The 17,592-nt window shown below is 41.1% G+C and overlaps 1 protein-coding gene across 1 annotated transcript in view; it reads right to left on the reverse strand.

The window, feature by feature from the left end:
• LOC122812231 (serine/threonine-protein kinase N1-like) overlaps positions 1–17,592 on the reverse strand; it is a 2,446,550-nt gene that overhangs the window by 37,901 nt on the left and 2,391,057 nt on the right. The window contains exon 21 of the mRNA XM_044084586.1: positions 11,690–11,770. Within this exon, the coding sequence (XP_043940521.1) occupies positions 11,690–11,770 (81 nt within the window). The remainder of the gene's footprint in view (positions 1–11,689; positions 11,771–17,592) is intronic.

Here is a 17,592-nt window from a genome sequence, read left to right on the forward strand (position 1 = left end):
CCAAAGAGGGACTGTCCCTCGCAAAGTGGGACAGGTGGTAACCCTAGCTTTTACAGAATGGGTCCTAATACCCTGAGGGGGAACCTTCCCATGCTGCAGGTAACAAAAGTGAATACAATGAGTAATCCATTTGGAGATGGTTTGTTTTAAAATAGCTTTACCCTGAGCCCCAAGAGGAAAACTAACCAACAACTGTTCAGATTTTCAAAAGGATTTAGTCCTGTCTAAGTAAAATCTCAGCTGTCTATGCACATCAAGAGAGTGCAAAATAATTTCCCCTTTATTTTGGGGATTGTTGAAAAATGTAGGCAGGTGAATAGACTGGTTAAGGGTTAAACTGGAAACTACCTTAGGCATAAAGGAGGGATTAGTTCTCAGAGAAACACGATCTGAGTGAAAAATGATGAAAGGTTCTACTGCCATTAGGGCTTGCAGCTCAGATACCCTTCTAGCTGAAGTAATAGCTAAAAGGAAAGCAGTCTTCCAGGATAGAAACTTCAAATCTGCAGAGGCAGCTGGTTCAAAGGGAGGCAGAGTAAGTTTTTCCAGGACAAAATTAAGATCCCAAGCAGGAGTAGGAGCTCTTCTGGGAGGTCTAAGATTACTAGGTCCCCCCAGGAACTGTTTCAAGGGGTGAGAAAAAATGGGTTGCTCAAAAGAACAATGAGCCGAAACTGCTGAAGCATGAATTCTGATTGAAGAAAAGGAAAGTCCACCATTAAGCAATCCTGCTAGGTAGTCAAGAATGAGTGAAAGAGAAGGATGAGAAGAGTCTTCTCCTTTAGCCAGCACCCAAGAGCAAAATCTCTTCCATTTATCTGCATAGGATTTTCTGGTGCGAGGCCTCCTGGTCTCCTGAAGAACTTCAACCACCTGTTGGGAAAGATTTAAAGTATTAGCCAGGCAGTTAAATGCAGAGCAGAGTTTGAAGATGAGGATAAAGGAACTTTCCCCCTCCCTGATCCAACAGATCTGGTACCAGGGGAAGATGCCAAGGCTGAGCCTGGGAAAGGCTGCAAAGGAGGGGATACCAATGCTGTCTGGGCCAATCTGGTGCTATCAGAATAGCCTTTGGTTTTTCGTCCCTTATCTTTAGCAGCACTCTGGGAAGAGGCAGCAGAGGAGGGAATGTATAAACTGAGAGATGTATTCATGGGAAGGACAACGAGTCCACCCGCCAAGCTTTGCTGTGAAACTCCCTGGTGCAGAAGGTTGGAAGGAGATGACTGGTGTGAGAGGTGAAAAGATCCAGTTGTGGGGTGCCCCAATGATGAGTGATACGATGGAAAATGTCCTAGTTTAGCTGCCACTCGTGAGGATCCAGAACATGTCTGCTCAAATCATCCGCCAAGGAGTTCAGCCTCCCTGGAAGATACTGGGCTGTTAGATGTAAGCCCATGGATGCTGCTATGGACCATAGTCTCATGCTTTGTCTGCACAAGGAGTAAGAGTGAGTCCCCCCTTGCTTGTTGATGTACCACATGACTGTGGTATTGTCTGTCCTAATCACCAGAGTCCCAGGGTAGAGAAAGTCATTGAAAGCCAGCAAGGCCTGCTGCACTGCCACGAATTCATTTAAGTTTATATGCAGATGAATCTTCTGGGTGCTCCAAGTCCCCTGTATGCCCCTGCCTTCCAGATGAGCCCCCCATGCAACATCTGAGGTGTTTGTGGTGACGGTCTGGCTGACAGGCTGTGGGCGTAAAGGCAGACCCCTGTTCTGAGACCAGGCTGTCGCCCACCAGAGGAACTCCATTTGTAGACAGGGAATCAGGGTAAGAATCAAGTCTAAGTCCTGTGTGTATTGACATCAAAGATTCTTGAGGTACCATTGAAGTTTTCTCATATGCAGCCTTGCATATGGGATCATCAAAATAAATGAAGCCATGAACCCCAGTGCTTGCAGGAATTGCCTTCCAAAGAGCTGAGTCATGCTTGCCAAGTTCATGAAGTAAGCCAAAAGATCTTGCTTCTGTTGAGCGAGGAATACCATCTGGGTGGCTGTATTCAGACTCGCTCCCAGGAAAACAATCTCCTTTGTAGGAACCAACTTTGACTTCTTTTCGTTGAGAGTGTAACCCAAACAGGTGAGAATGTTCTGCACAAAATCCAAATCCTTTTCTAGTTGTTCTGGGGAGTTTGCTTGAATGAGACAGTCGTCCAGGTAAGAATAAATTTGAATGTTTCTCTGCCTGCAAAAAGCAATGGCTGGAGCCAGGCACTTCGTAAAAACTCTGGGAGTAGTAGAAAAGCCAAAGGGAAATGCAGAGAATTGAAAGTGTTGCTCCACAGCCCTGAAGCGAAGGAACTGCCTGCAACCTTCCGTTATTGGGATGTGCAGATAAGCCTCCTTGAGATCCAAAGTTACCAGCCATGAATCCTTGTCCAGCCTTGGCAGTAACTGTTGAAGGGTGAGCATCTTGAATTTGGAAATCACCAGAAAAGTGTTTAGAATAAACAGATCCAGAATAGGGCGCCAGGTGCCCCCTTTCTTAGGTACCAGAAAAAGTCTTGAATAAAAACCTAAGCCTGCCTGATTTGCAGGATCTGGCTCTATAGTCCCCATAGTCAGTAGAGAAGAAATTTGAGTTTCTACCTCTGCTCTGAGAGTTCTGGGTATGTCTGGGTACCCTTGCATAACAGAGAAGGTGTGAAAGTAAAACCTGTAACCTTGGTTTACTATATTGAGCAAATACAAGCAAAATGGCTCACAGTAGCCTCCGCTTCAACAGATAGTTTATTAAATTAAAAAATAAAAACAGACTGTAAACAAACACTCTAGTATAAAGCGCTTTTCGTCCGGTAAAGTTACCGGACTTCTTCAGATACAAAAACACATATCAAGTAGTCCCTTTTTATATTTAAACGTTTCATCAATCATCTGTATATTAGATTAATTAATCAATTAATTGCAGTTAACCCTTCCTATGCCTATCAATAAAATGCAATGCACTGTAGCCAAGAGGTTCGTTATAACCAAGAAGTTCATTAAAATTTTTTAAAATACATTTAATATACATTTAATTCTACTGGCTTCCTATGCCACTTAAAAATAACATAACTTATATAATATAATATAATAAAATTATTATTATAAATATATTATTTAAATAACCTATCAATTCCTAAAAATATATATATAAATTGATATTAATAATAGCGTATGTATTAAAACATTAATTTATAAAATATAAAAAGAGTTTTTATGTTTAAATATAAGCAACACTTTGTTTTACATAATATTTGTATGACTAGTGGTTCCCTCTTCCATCCTCACATTTCACACACTAGAATGTATCCATAAACATAAATCTGGAATCTGAAGTGAGTCCCCCTTCACCAACTTATACTTTTCAATTTCAAAACATAGGCCAAGGAATATATTTCATTAATCCCCGAGTATTGACAGGAGTCCTATCTAAGTTGCCACATAAGTTCACGCTCTTCTAGTAATAGACTTCTAGTAGTAGACTTAGTGGTCCCCCTCTATAATTGTCATCTATTGACACTTGGTCTATAGCTCTAAATTTGAAAAAATGGAGGGGGTATTCGCTACAATGTTTTGCTAAGGCATTCTCTAGTTTATGTTTGCCTATAGCACACACATGTTTGTAAATGCATTCCTTCAATTTACAGCCAATTTTTCTGATATAGAAAACCGTACACCCCTGACATTGTGAAAAGTACACTATAGACTTAGAGTTACAATTATATTTCTGCGTGGTTGTATAACTTCTCCCCCTTACTTCGAACCTTTGCCCTATATCAATGTATTTACAGTACCTACATGACTCACAACGGAACATACCTGGGTTCCTACTAATAGTTGGCACATAGCCCTTAATCCAGTTTTTCAGGTTTCTACCTCTTTGGTAAGTATTCATTGGTCCATCCCCTACTTTGTCCATTATACCTCTGTCAGTAGATAGTAGATGCCAATTCTTCCATAATATTTTCTGTATCTCTTTGGAAAATTAATTAAATGTAATAAAAATATACATGAATCTAGGTTCATTATTGGAAGTATTGATCTTACTCCTACTATCTATTCTTAACTCACAACTAGTAGTAGGTTCTTCCTGTACTGTTTGTGTTCTAATAGTGGTCCTTCCTTTATTTAATATGGGTTGATAGACTCCTAGTTCACATTTTGTTTGAACCTCTGTAACAATTTCTCTTAGGAAGCCTACTGGATACCCTCTATGTTCAAACATTTGTGTCAAGGTGTCACATTCTTTTTTAAAATCTCCTTCATGGGTAACCATTCTTGTCGCCATCACCAGTTGCCCCTTAACGATAGGCTTCTTCTGATAAGGATGGGAACTGGCGAAGTGCAAGAATGAATTTGAGTAGGTATTCTTCCGATATATTTTGGCACTATATCTTTCATTACAAGAATCTTTTTGCAATTCAATGTCTAAATAATTGATGACAGAATCCTGGTAGTTACTGGTAAACTTCAAGAAGCTAGTAGTGTTGTTGAAAAAATCAACAATCCTATTTGCTACTGTACCATCACCTTTAAAAATAAGGAAAATATCATACAGGAACCTTGTGTAAAAATGAATGACCCCTGTGAGAAATTCATTTCTAAAGATAAATTCATGTTCCCAATGGGCCATGACTAAATTAGCAAAGCTTGCCCCACACGGCGAGCCCATGGCCACATCGCTTTTTTGTAAGCATATTTCCTTGTCAAACAAAATAAAATTATTCTTTAAAATGATACCCAATAGTTCCTCGATCATTCTTTGTTCTGTTTCGGGCGCTCCATTTATTCTCGTCATTTCTAGTACCCACTCAATCCCCAAGTCATGGGGTATTGAGGTGAACAGGTCACATACATCTACCGTAAGGAAGTTGAGGTCATTCCCAAACTCTAAGTTGTTGATACTCCCTAGAAATGACCATGAATCCTTACAAATTTGAGGTTATGAGGCTACATATTTTTTAAGTGTCAAATCAACTACTTTAGCACAAGGGTAGGTCATAGACTGTCTGCCGTCCACTAATTCCCTCATTGGTGGATCTGTCCTGTTCTTATAGATTTTTGGGACGCCAAATATTACAGGAATTTTTGGGGATAGAACTGTAACATAATTATATGTGTTCAAATCTATTGTAGCATCAATAAACGTCATTCAGGAACATCTTAATATGGTTATAAGCTGTATTTAATTCTTTTAAACTAGCCTTCTCATAAGTGTCCCTTTGTAACAAGTTTTTCATTTTTTCATTATAATGTGAAGTTTCCATTACCACCAATCCACCTCCTTTGTCTGGTTTCATTATTCATACTGGCAAATTTCTATAAAGTGTTAGAGCTTTTTGCTCATTTTCATTCAGGTTAGGCTTTACATTATTTTGGTAACCCCTCCCTAACTTATTTTTAAAGTCTAACTCACAAATATGCTCAAACCAAGACAATGTCGGGTGGGTAGGAGGATTAAATGTACTTGCTACCCTTAGTTCAGATGACTTTTGCATCTGGTTTCCTAACAAGACAGTCAAATTAAGTTTTCAAATATATAATTTAAAATCTAGCAGTAACTGTGCTAGATCTACACTGCATGATGGCACAAAAGTCAAACCTTTTGAGAACAGCTCTAATAAATCTTTATCCATCGGAAAGTCTGTAAAATTGAATATTTTAAAGTCACCTCTTTTATTTGTAATAATTTTGCAAGGTTTCACCGTAGATGAGCAGGTTTCTTCATCCCTCTGTTCTGTCTCTTCCGGTTCTTCGATCCGCTGGTGTTGTAGATTTGCTGTTGAAAATGGTTGTTCGCTTTGTGACACTTCTCTTTCCGATGTGAAAAGTTTTTTTTTGTTGTAGTTGTTGCTGCTGTTGATGGTTTAGGTTTTTCCCGTTACCCTGGTTTGTATTCTCTATAACGTCCATCTCCTCTTCCTCTACAGTCAGATCAATATTGTTGTATGTTTTGTTAAAGCTACATTTTCTGATGGCGTGTTGACTTGTTCCTGGCCTTTCCTCTACTTCCCTTACTTCTGTATGGTAAGTGTGGGGTCTAGTCTCACTGATCCAATTCCACACTTGTGACGGGGGTGGCTGGGGGAACGCCACTCCCTCTTCATAGTCTTTTAGGTCTCCCTTAATTTTTTTGATCTTAGTTTCTTTGCATTTTTCTATTTGTTGTGAAATACTGGTAAAGATTCTATTATAATCGTAATAGTACCACGTAAAATCTGTGTCCATTCTGATCTCATTGTCCAAGTCAACTACCTCACTCGCCAATTGGTTAATAAAGCTGTTGTAGTGCTTAGACATTAATTTTAACAGTTCAAGTCCTTGTTCATTGAAAAATTGTATTAACTCACTACGGAACAAGGATCCTGGTTCAAGCCCAGTTGGATATTGCCATATCCATAGTCCCTTCGGGACTATTTTTTCTTTGATGCATTAATCAAAATAATTCACTTCCAATTGGAGTTTCTTCAGTTTTAATGATCCAGCATCCAGTCTTTTTAATTTCTGGGCAATACTGTCACCGCTCTCAGCCAGGTAGTCCAAATGATTACTATTTGTAGATGTTGTTAGACTTGGTTGTTCACTCAGCCAATTTTTTATGTCTTGAGCTGAGCCCAGGAGCGGTGTTAGGTTGTTGGTTTAATCTTAAAAGTCTCTGGCTCCTCAGTTCCGTACCATTTGCGGTTACCTCATTGTCACCAATAGAATTACTACCTCCATGGATGGCCGGACGTCTTGTAGTTACATTGTCAGTAGTTCTCATCTGTTGATCCACTGGTCTACTCACCTCCTGGCTGCTAACTTGGGTTAACTGCTCAACATGTGTAGTAAGATCCTCTAACCATTGATTCATTGCCTCGATCAACAATGTTAGGTTACCCCTATTATCCTCATCAAGTAGGGGTAAAGAAGCGGTCAGTTCCTGTTGCCATGCCAAAACTACAAACTGAACTTCGAGATGCAATGAAAACTCCAAATACAAACAAAAAATGGCTCACAGTAGCCTCCGCTTCAAAAGATAGTTTATTAAATTAAAAAATAAAAACAAACTGTAAACAAACACTCTAGTAATAAAGCGCTTTTCGTCCGGTAAAGTTACCGGACTTCTTCAGATACAAAAACACATATCAAGTAGTCAAATTCATTCTTGCACTTCACCAGTTCCCATCCTTATCATCAAAAGAAGTCTATTGTTAAGGGGCAACTGGAGGAGCGTGGCAAGAATGGTTACCCATGAAGGAGATTTAAAAAAGAATGTGACACCTTGACACAAATGTTTGAACATAGAGGGTATCCAGTAGGCTTCCTAAGAGAAATTGTTACAGAAGTTCAAACAAAACGTGAACTAGGAGTCTATCAACCCATATTAAATAAAGGAAGGACCACTATTAGAACACAAACAGTACAGGAAGAACCTACTACTAGTTGTAAGTTAAGAATAGACAGTAGGAGTAAGACCAATACTTCCAAAAATGAACCTAGATTCATGTATAGTTTTATTACAACATTTAATTAATTTTACAAAGAGATACAGAAAATATTATGAAAGAATTGGTGTTTACTATCTACTGACAGAGAAATAATGGACAAAGTAGGGGATGGACCAATGATTACTTAACAAAAGAGGTAGAAACCCGAAAAACTGGATTGAGGGCTACGTACCAACTATTAGTAGGAACCCAGGTATGTTCCGTTGCGAGTCATGTAGGTACTGTAAATACATTGATAAAGAGCAAAGGTACGAAGTAAGGGGGAGAAGTTATACAACCACACAGAAATATAATTGCAACTCTAAGTCTATAGTGTACCTTTCACAATGTCAGGGGTGTACAGTTTTCTATATTGGAAAAACTGACCGTAAATTGAAGGAACGCATTTACGAACATGTGTATGCTATAGGCAAACATAAACTAGAGAATGCCTTAGCAAAACATTGTAGTAAATACCCCCTCCATTTTTTCAAATTTACAGCTACAGACCAAGTGTCAATAGATGACAATTATAGAGGGGGACCACTAAGTCTGCTACTAGAAGAGCGTGAACTTATGTGGCAACTTAGATTGGACTCCTGTCAATACCCAGGGATTAATGAAATATATTCCTTGGCCTGTGTTTTGAAAATTGAGAAGTATAAGTAGGTGAAGGGGGGCCCACTTCAGATTCCAGATTTATGTTTATGGATACATTCTAGAGTGTGAAATGTGAGGATGGAAGAAGGAACCACTGGTCATACAAATATTATGTAAAACAAAGTCTTGCTTATATTTATACATAAACAATCTTTTTATGTTTTTATAAATTAATGTTTTAATACATACATACACTATTATTAATATCGATTTATATACATGTTTTAGGAATTGATAGGTTGTTTAAATAATATATTTATAATAATAATTTTATTATATTACATCAGTTCAGTTATTTTTAAGTGGCATAGGAGGCCAGTAGAATTAAATGTATATTAAATATATTTTAAAATTTTTTAATTAACTTCTTGGTTATAACAAACCTCTTGGCTACAATGCATTGCATTTTATTGATAGGCATAGGAAGGGTTAACTGCAATTAATTAATTGATTAATTAATCTAATACACAGATGATTGTTGAAATGTTTAAATATAAAAAGGGACTACTTGACATGTGTTTTTGTATCTGAAGAAGTCCGGTAACTTTACCGGACGAAAAGCGCTTTATACTAGAGTGTTTGTTTACAGTCTGTTTTTATTTTTTAATTTAATAAACTATCTGTTGAAGCGGAGGCTACTGTGAGCCGTTTTTTGTTTGTATTTGGAGTTTTTGTTGCATCTCGAAGTTCAGTTTTTACTATATTGAGCACTCATTTGTCATCTGTGATGGTTGACCATACCTTTGCGAACCTGGCTAACCCCCCCCCCCCCCAAAGGAAACCCAGGGCCCACAAAGGTAGGCACAAGAAGGCCGCAGTCATTGAGAATGTTTGCTTTGGGTAGCTGTCTTAGAACTCCCTGATTTAGCAGAAGAAGAATGCCACTGTTTAGCCCTTTGAGGGGCAGAAGCCTGCCCCCTGGAAGATCTGAAACACTTGGCCTAGAGTGATCCTGCTTGCCAGGATCAGGGAAAGACCAATTCTTGGAAGGATAATGCCTACTAAACTGAGGAGGCTGAACCTGAAGGAAATCTTTTACAGCTTGCATAGAATTTGCCTTATCCTCCAACTTCTTCAGCACCTCCTTAGCCTTATTACCAAAAAGATTGTCCTCGTGCAAAGGAACATCCAGCAATTTAGATTTAACAGGTTCAGAAAGAGGCTGCTCCCTGAGCCAAGCATGCCTTCTAATTACGGAACCAGTGGCTGCTGCTCTGCCGGAAGCCTCCAAAGTGTCAAAACCACAATGAAGTGAATGCTTATTAACTAAATTGGCAGAATTCAGTAAGTCTTGTAAATCTTTGTTCTCAGTCATGGAAGGAAAATCTCCAGGTTTAGCCTTAATAGCCTCCAAAGTATGCTGCTGATACTAAAGCATGTGAAAAAGACAATTCACGGATCTAATGGCAAGGGGTGCAGAGGTATAGACTTTTTTACCCCACCTGTCCAAGGCCCTAGACTCTTTATCAGAAGGCACTGGGTTTTTAACAATAGTAGCCTTAACACCCTTGGGGCCTTGAGAAATAATTTCTGGATCAGCAGTAGGGTTTTTCAAAAGGAACTGAGATTCAGGAACCCTATAATACCTATCCGGTTTTCTGGGGGCAGGAGAAACAGAATAAGGAGTTAAAGAATTTTCCATGAAAACATCATCCACAGCGTCCGAAACTGGAGGTATAGCCAGAGGCTTATGGTGTGGCAAATCCAAAAATTCCCTGATTCTTTTCTTAGACTGAGAAAAATCCTGACATTCCCATTCAAAGTGTTCCCTAAGAGTATTCAAAGTAACCCCAAAGGAAAAATCTTCTAAAGGGGAGGCAGAAGGGATAGAGTCTTCAGAATCAGAATCCTCAAAGGCAGAAAAAAGTTGAGAATTTCCTTCTTCACTAGCAGACATACTGGAAATCTCAGAATCTGAGACAGACAAAAAATTAGGAGATAATTTCCTAGTCCTCTTTGAAGGGGGGAGATGAGAGCCCCTAATCAGGGAAGATCACCAGCCATCTTTACCAACTGGGACTGAGGCACAGGAGGGGAGGCCGATGCCTGCTTGTGAGTAGGTTTGCGGCTGGAAGGTTTACTAGCAATCCAGAGGGACTTGGGAGGCCTAGCAACTGCAGAAGTCTGAACTAAGGTAGTCGGTCTGGTTCTGGTCTCATGTCAAAAAGAGGAGGTGTCAGAAGCCGGTGCCTGCAAAGTGGCTCCGGACCCATCAGAGGCGGCAACAGGCGAAGGGTCTGAAGATGAAATAGCAGCCTGTGGCATGGAGGACTCTGTAAAGGTCTCAGAAGAGGCTTGCCGCTGAGAATCTGCGGACTGCAGGGGCTGCAAAAGCGCCTCACTGACTACCGCTGTGCTGACAACCAATTTCACCGGTGTGTCATCAGCAAATTTAACCCTAGGCCTGTTGCAGTCCTTGTCTTTACGTTTCCTAGGTATATCCGAAGTTGGGAGACCAGAAGATGCCATACCAATGAACTTAGGCCAGACTCTGAAATGCTTATACAAAATCTTATCTCTACGGCGTATGGCATGCGGGTTAAAGGAAGCACAGAGGTCGCAGGTAGGAACGACGTGCTCAAGGCCCAAACAAGTTATACAGTAGGAATGGAAATCACGGTGCGGAATCTGTTTTCCACAGGCAAGACAGTTATTAACTTTATCTGGCATTTGTTAAAGAAAGAAAAGAGGATCCCCAACGGGGTACATATCAGAAGGCATCTTCAACTTAGTAGTCGGAAAGCAAAACTAAGGTAAACAGCCGACCGGCACTAGTGTGAATTGCATCTGCTTCGGGCTCTGTGGCATGAAAGACTGAGGAAATGGCATTGGCTGCCTCCCTTTATACCTGACATTCTGACATCAGTTTTATAACCGGCGGCAGCCGACGTCATATACCACGTACGCTGGTACTCAGGTCGACTGAGGGCTACCTTGAGCCGGATAACCCATATATGAGGACTGCAACAGTGAAACACGAAGAACATCATCCTGCACAACTGCTCCAAACCCTAATGAATTGTGAACCCACTGTACAGACCAGTATTAAAAACAGTAATTATGGAAACTTCTTATCAGGACAAAACAGAACTATATATTTTTTCTCTTAAGTATAATGGGAAGGTGATGTGATGGAGATAACAAAAGGTGTTACTATGCTATTTCTGATACCACATCCATCTGAATGCCTGCAGTTAAGATACAGGAATATTTTTTCTGGCAAATACCCGTTTGAAACACACTGTGACCAATTCCATCTTCTACTATAATTGCTCAGTGGGAATGGGAAATTGGTGTAACAGAATAGTAGACTGTGTGCATGACTGATTGCCTTATACCAGGAGAAACAAATGAGATACTCAATTTTGTTTTCCTTGCAATTAGAGAGTTATTATGGAACTTGTTTCTATGTACTATTCCTTTTGCAACTAAAAGATTATGAATCAGATTTGGTGCTGTCAAGATGGATGAATTAGCTTATTTTTGTCACTAAAAGTGTAACTGCTCTTTTCTGTGTATGAGCAAGTCTCCTTGCCAATATGAAAAAAAAACACTGACTGTCCAGACATACCCGGAAGAATGTCTGCTTCTTTACATCTTCTGCATCACGTTCACTTGATCCAAGACGCCGCTCTGGATTCCTTCTTAGCAGCTGTTGAAAGCAAAAGAGAACATGAACTTCAGCTTATGACTACTGACAAAAACAAGCAAATACAGAAAAAAAAGCATTTTCAAAAACAATCATTTTCTAGGATTACAAAAATGAACTGATCCTACAAATTACTTCCTGCAGACACTTACAATGCAGGCTTCATTGGTTAGAAAAAACACACTTTCAAATGGAAAAGAACAATTACTTTCTGAGATCATGAGTGCTGCTTTGGGAACTGTGCCCATCCTGCAGATTGCTTCCTAGTACTTTACCATTCAGTCTTACCTACATTTTTTTACAAAATTCAAAAAAGTGTTTGTTTCTTTTACCACATGCAAATTTAAAATACAATGTTAAAAAAGTGTGTAAAGTAGGTAATATTCTGGGGTCTATATTAGATAGTCAAAGTTTCGTAACTCTGAATACCTAATGGTCGAACCATTATGTTCGAAGTTGCAGAACTTCAAGTAACTAAAAAAAAAATAACCACACAACGCACAAAACAAAAACTTATTTTAAGCAGGGGGGCAAGCTGCCCTGCACCCCCTGCTACTTAAATATACCAAATCCGAGATCGCACTACATTGAAGTGGATGGAAATCTCCGCTTACAGAGATTTCCATTCAAACGCTCAAACTTTTAAAAATTTGAACGTATGGTCTCGATCATATGTGGTTCGAACCTGCAAAAGTTCGATTACGTGATAGGAACCCAATATTTTGACATATGCACAGTTCAACAGTGAAACCTAAATGAAGTCTTGTGGTGTCTGTTATAAGTGTTAAACTTATAAGAAATATGATACACTGCATAAACTGCAACTGCTCCTGAATGTAGAATTAGACTGAATTTATGGAGCTGGGCAGTGACTTGTATGGTGTAGTACAGACCCCTCAGCAGATTCAGAACCTAGCATGACATCAGCAGCACTACACAAAATGTAACAACACATACACAGCTGCCTTCTGGCAAAAGACATAACAGTACTGACTTGGATAGCTGTAGTGATATCCTCTGAACTCCCAGGACATCTGGTTTTCTTCAGAGGCCAATCTGATGCACATATGCTTGGGCCAGAAGTGACACTACAAACATACCTCAAGAATAACAGAATAAAAATAAATAAAAAAATAGCTCAGACTGTCAGTAAGTTATTTGAGATGTTTGCTTGCCAACAGATAGGACTTTATGATTCAGTAAAGCTTCTTAACTCCTTTAACCCCACTGAAATCCCAGACTCAAATTAATTCTAATGGGAAGAAATTATCTCCACAAATACTACTGTTTCTTATGCAAAAGTCATTTTAACCACATGAATAAACTGACTGATCTGATGTTGTCCTTTTCATTCTTCCTCAACATATGGGTTCAGATCTGATCCTCAGAGCCAACTCAGCTGTTTATTTCTGACTTAGCATCCAGCTCTCAAGCTCCTCCCTGTACCCATAATGCTCTGCTGTTAGCACCAAAGCCTTGGATCTCATTTGCTGTCTGCAATCAGATGCAGGTTTCCATAGCTCTCAAGCAATTTTGTGAGTAGGAGCAAAACTTTACTAAAATTTCTTTAATCTTCTATTTTAAATTTCCTCCCTTTCTCATTTCTCCTATTCACATACCAAAGAAGCACTCTAGGCCTCCCTTCCACTTCCTCCTCTAGGTCATCCAGAAGCTTGTCGGAAGCAGAAGTGGATAGGAAGATGCAAAAGTTTCTCAGAGTGTAGATTCAGATGGGGGTCTTACCAGCTCCATTCTCCACTGTATCTGAGAGTATGTTTACAACTTCTGCAGCCATATTTTCTCCTTCCCCAATCCATCCTGTGGTTTCGGAGTCCCTGGATCTGGGATCCCCAAGGGGTCCGGTGTCAGATCTGAGGAAAACTTCTTCCTCTACTCAACAATTTCCTTGACCAGTTCTGCTCCAATGCAGTCGTATCAGAATGGGTCTCGAAGATGAGGCATCAGCATCAGGTCTGAGGGAATGGGATCACCACCAATTTTGTCAGATTCGTCCCTTCCTCTCAGAGCTATGGCCATCAACAGTTCGGATCCAGTTCTGCCCCCCAAGGCCTGGATCTGGGGGGCTTTGGGTCTGCTTTCCTCAGGAGTTTCGGCTACGTGGATGCAGTTTGGGGTTTCTCTGGGTACATCTGCTTTTGAGGTGGTAGAAAGGGCTTTGTCTCTCCAAAGAGAACTACCCTCTCATGTTTCTGATCCAACTTCCATCCCCCCATTGGGTCCTAGCTCTGAGTCACACTGACCTAATCCACAGAGACAGCCAGAACTAATAAGAGTCCATCCAGCCAGTTCCTGTGGAGGAACTTCTCCTCTCTTCCGAGACTTCAACTGAGCATCCCACACATGAGGTTCACCAGAAGAGAATGTGTAAAGGAGACACACTGACTACCCTCTGCAGTCTCTCACAGAGGATAACAATTTAGATGAAGGAGAGGGGTCCCCTAGGTCACCACCTGATGACATTTCCTTTGGAGATATCCTAAACATCCTGAAATGGAAAGGTGGTTGATCTTCCCAAAACCCCTCGTCAGAAGAATCTGTATTTCTGGAGGCATTTAGTTCTGGCCCGCTATGCCTTTGGTTAACCCCCCCCCCCATTGGACAAACTTACTGATTTAGTTGCCCATTGGGTTTGTAAGGAGCCGGACTTCACTGAACCCATCCCAAATAGACCTGACAAGTGTTTGGCACCTCCCCTACGATAGATCGCACTAGAGCAATGGTGTCCCTCTAGGTGCTATGGTGGTGGCGACAGCCACCAAGAAAGAGCTAGGGAAACAGGGCTCTACTGTCTATCCACCTAACCTAAGAGCACTGAACAGATTTGGAAAGTGAGTTTTTGACTCTGCAACTTTTGCCCTGAGGTCACTTAATTACCTGAAGCATTCAGAGAGACTTGACCAAAGAACTTTCAAATACTCTCTCACAGTCCATGTCTACTGAGAACTTCAGCAGAACATCCTCTCAACTGGCCACTCTTTTTTCTATATCCAATGTTTCGATGAGGTTGATCTCTCACACAGCTGAAGGCACCTCATGAGCAGCCAGTTCTGGCATTGCCATAAGGCGACATGCCTGGATGCAGCTTTGCGACTTCATGGAAACTTTTAAGATGTCTTCTATTAATGCCCCCTTTGATAACACTTCCCTCTTTAGGCCATCAGTTAAACAGATGCTGACCCACAGTGAGCAAGAGGGAAAGACTCTGTCTGCTGTAGGAATCAAGTTTTCTACTTCTCAACTAACCCTTTCCAGGAATCAAAGAGGCAGTAAGAAGTAGTAGTTCCACACATCTCAGGGTCCTTTCCTAGATCCACATGGTGACAATTCCTCCAAAGGCAGAGGGGGAATTTCAGTGGTAGACATTGTCCTAGAGGCAGAGGATGTCTGCAAAATCACGGCTTTCCAGATTCTTTCTTGGACAGCCCTTTTCAGTGCTCCTGAAGCACTGCTTGACTGTCCAACTCTGGAGGCAGTTGGGGGTTGATTGTCCTTGCACCCAGATGCCTGGGCAAATATAACACAAGATACTTGGGTGCTAAGCATAAAATCCAGAGGTTATTACATAACATTTTCCCTTCTTCTTCTTCTCAAAACAAAGAAACTTCCTGATGTTCTACCCAGTTGAGGAAGGCAGCAGCACAAGAGATTTTGAAGCTGTTAGACAAAACAGTCATCCAAAAGGTCCATCCAGAACAGACAGGATTCGGAACTTATTCACACTTCTTTTTAGTGACAAAGAAAACGGGACCTGAGACCTACTCTGGATCTAAGCAATTTATATCAATTTGTAAAGAAAACAAAGTTCTGAATGGTCTTGATACAGTCCACTCTGCTTGTTCTTCACAAGGAAGAACTGGATGTGCTCTATAGACTTTCAGGATGTGTATTATCATATCAAAATAGACAGGTAATCCAGAAGACATCTTTGCTTTTGGCTGGGAGTCAGTCACTACCAATTCATGTTGGACTCACCACAGCCTCCAGGGTATTTACCAAGTGCATGGCAGTGGTGGCAGCTCACTTAAGACTCAGAGGATTCTAGGTGTTTCCATATCTAGACGACTGGCTCCTTACCACCCACTCCAAGCATCTACTTTTACACGCCAGAGACTATTTCATCTAGACACAACAAAAAGTACAGCTGTGTACACTTACCATAAATGTAGTCGTTCGAGTGTATTCACTGTTGCAGTCATCACATTTGGGTTATCTGCCTGCAGGTAGCCCAAAGTCGGCCTGAATACCAGAGTCTTGGGATTTCTGTGTCGGATCCTGTCGCTTCTTCCATGATGTCAGGGGTATAACACATGCAGCCGACGCCATTACATCAGTTTTTCTTACCCCAGATGTCAGGAGCCCCCAAAATAGGAAGCAATTACATGGCCTGAAACACCCCCAGTAAAAAACAAATATCAGTGTTATAAGATATGGCCAAACAAAAGGATAGGTAGAAGTACAGAGAAGTCAGGGGGCTGGAGGGAGGGTAACCAGGACTGCAACAGTGAATACACTCGAACATCTACATTTATGGTAAGTGTACACAACTGTACTATGTTCTTTGTGTTTCATTGTTGCAGTCATCACATTTGGGTTGATTCCCAAAGCTGAGGATGGGTGGAGGCAGTCAAGAAGCATTAGGGCTGGCAAACAGGCCCTGTAAGACTGCTGTGGCAAATCCAGCTCTGGATTTAGAAAAGATAGGTAAGTGGTAATGCTTGGTGAAGGTGTGTACAGAGCTCCATGTTGCAGCTTCCAGGATGTCCCTGGTAGGGACTCCCCTGAGAAATGCTGTACAGGTTGATGTAGCCCTAGTGGAATGTGTTCTGATTCACTATGGGGTAGGTTTTCCATGGTGTCTGTAGCACCATGCAGTGTGCTATCCATTTAGAAATGGTTTGCTTTGAAATGGCCTTGCCCTCTGCCCCTGTAGCAAAGCTGACTAGCAGTTGGTCAGATTTTCTCAAATGTTTAGTCTTCTCCAGATAGAACCTAAGCTACCTGTGCACGTCCAGGGAGTGCAAGATCCTTTCCCCTTTATTCTGAGGATTAGGGAAAAAGGTTGGCAAATGAATGGATTGGTTTAAAGCCACACCAGATACCACCTTGGGCATAAATGATGGGTTAGTCCTGAGGGAAACCCTGTCCACATGGAAGATAACAAAGGGTCCCACGGCCATAAGGGCCTGCAATTCAGACACTCTTCTTGCTGAAGTGATGGCTAGAAGTAAAGCTGTTTTCCAGGACAGGAATTTTAACTCTGCTGTAGCAGCAGGTTCAAAGGGTGGAAGCATGAGCTTTTCCAATACAAAGTTAAGGTCCCAGGCTGGAGTGGGAGCTCTCCTGGAGGGGGGAATCTTAAATTTCTGGCACCTCTCAGGAACTGTTTGACTAGAGGATGAGAGAAGAGCGGTGGCTCAGTATTATAATGAGCTGAGATGGCAAAGGCATGAATCTTAACTGAAGAGAAGGATAGGCCTTTGTAGAGCATTTCTGTTAAGTAATTTAGTATATGAGGTAAGCTGGGCACAGTTGTGTCCATTCCCTGAGACTGGCTCCAAGAACAGTATCTTTTCCACTTTTCTGAATAGGATTTTCTAGTACTAGGGCTCCTTGTCTCAAGGTTGACATCCAGCACCTGTTAACTGAGGGCTGCTGGTGATGGTTTCAGGATATGAGCCAGGCTGCTAGGTTCGGGTTTTGTAGCTGAGGATGCAAAACCTGGCCCTCCTGCTGGGGCAGCAGGGCAGGGGTCTGAGGCAGGTGCCATGGTGGCACTACTGTCAGACTGCGCAAAAGTGGGTACC

Source organism: Protopterus annectens, chromosome 9.part0 (assembly GCF_019279795.1).
Source record: "Protopterus annectens isolate FY-2018-M chromosome 9.part0, PAN1.0, whole genome shotgun sequence".
Taxonomy (NCBI): Eukaryota; Metazoa; Chordata; order Ceratodontiformes; family Protopteridae; genus Protopterus; species Protopterus annectens.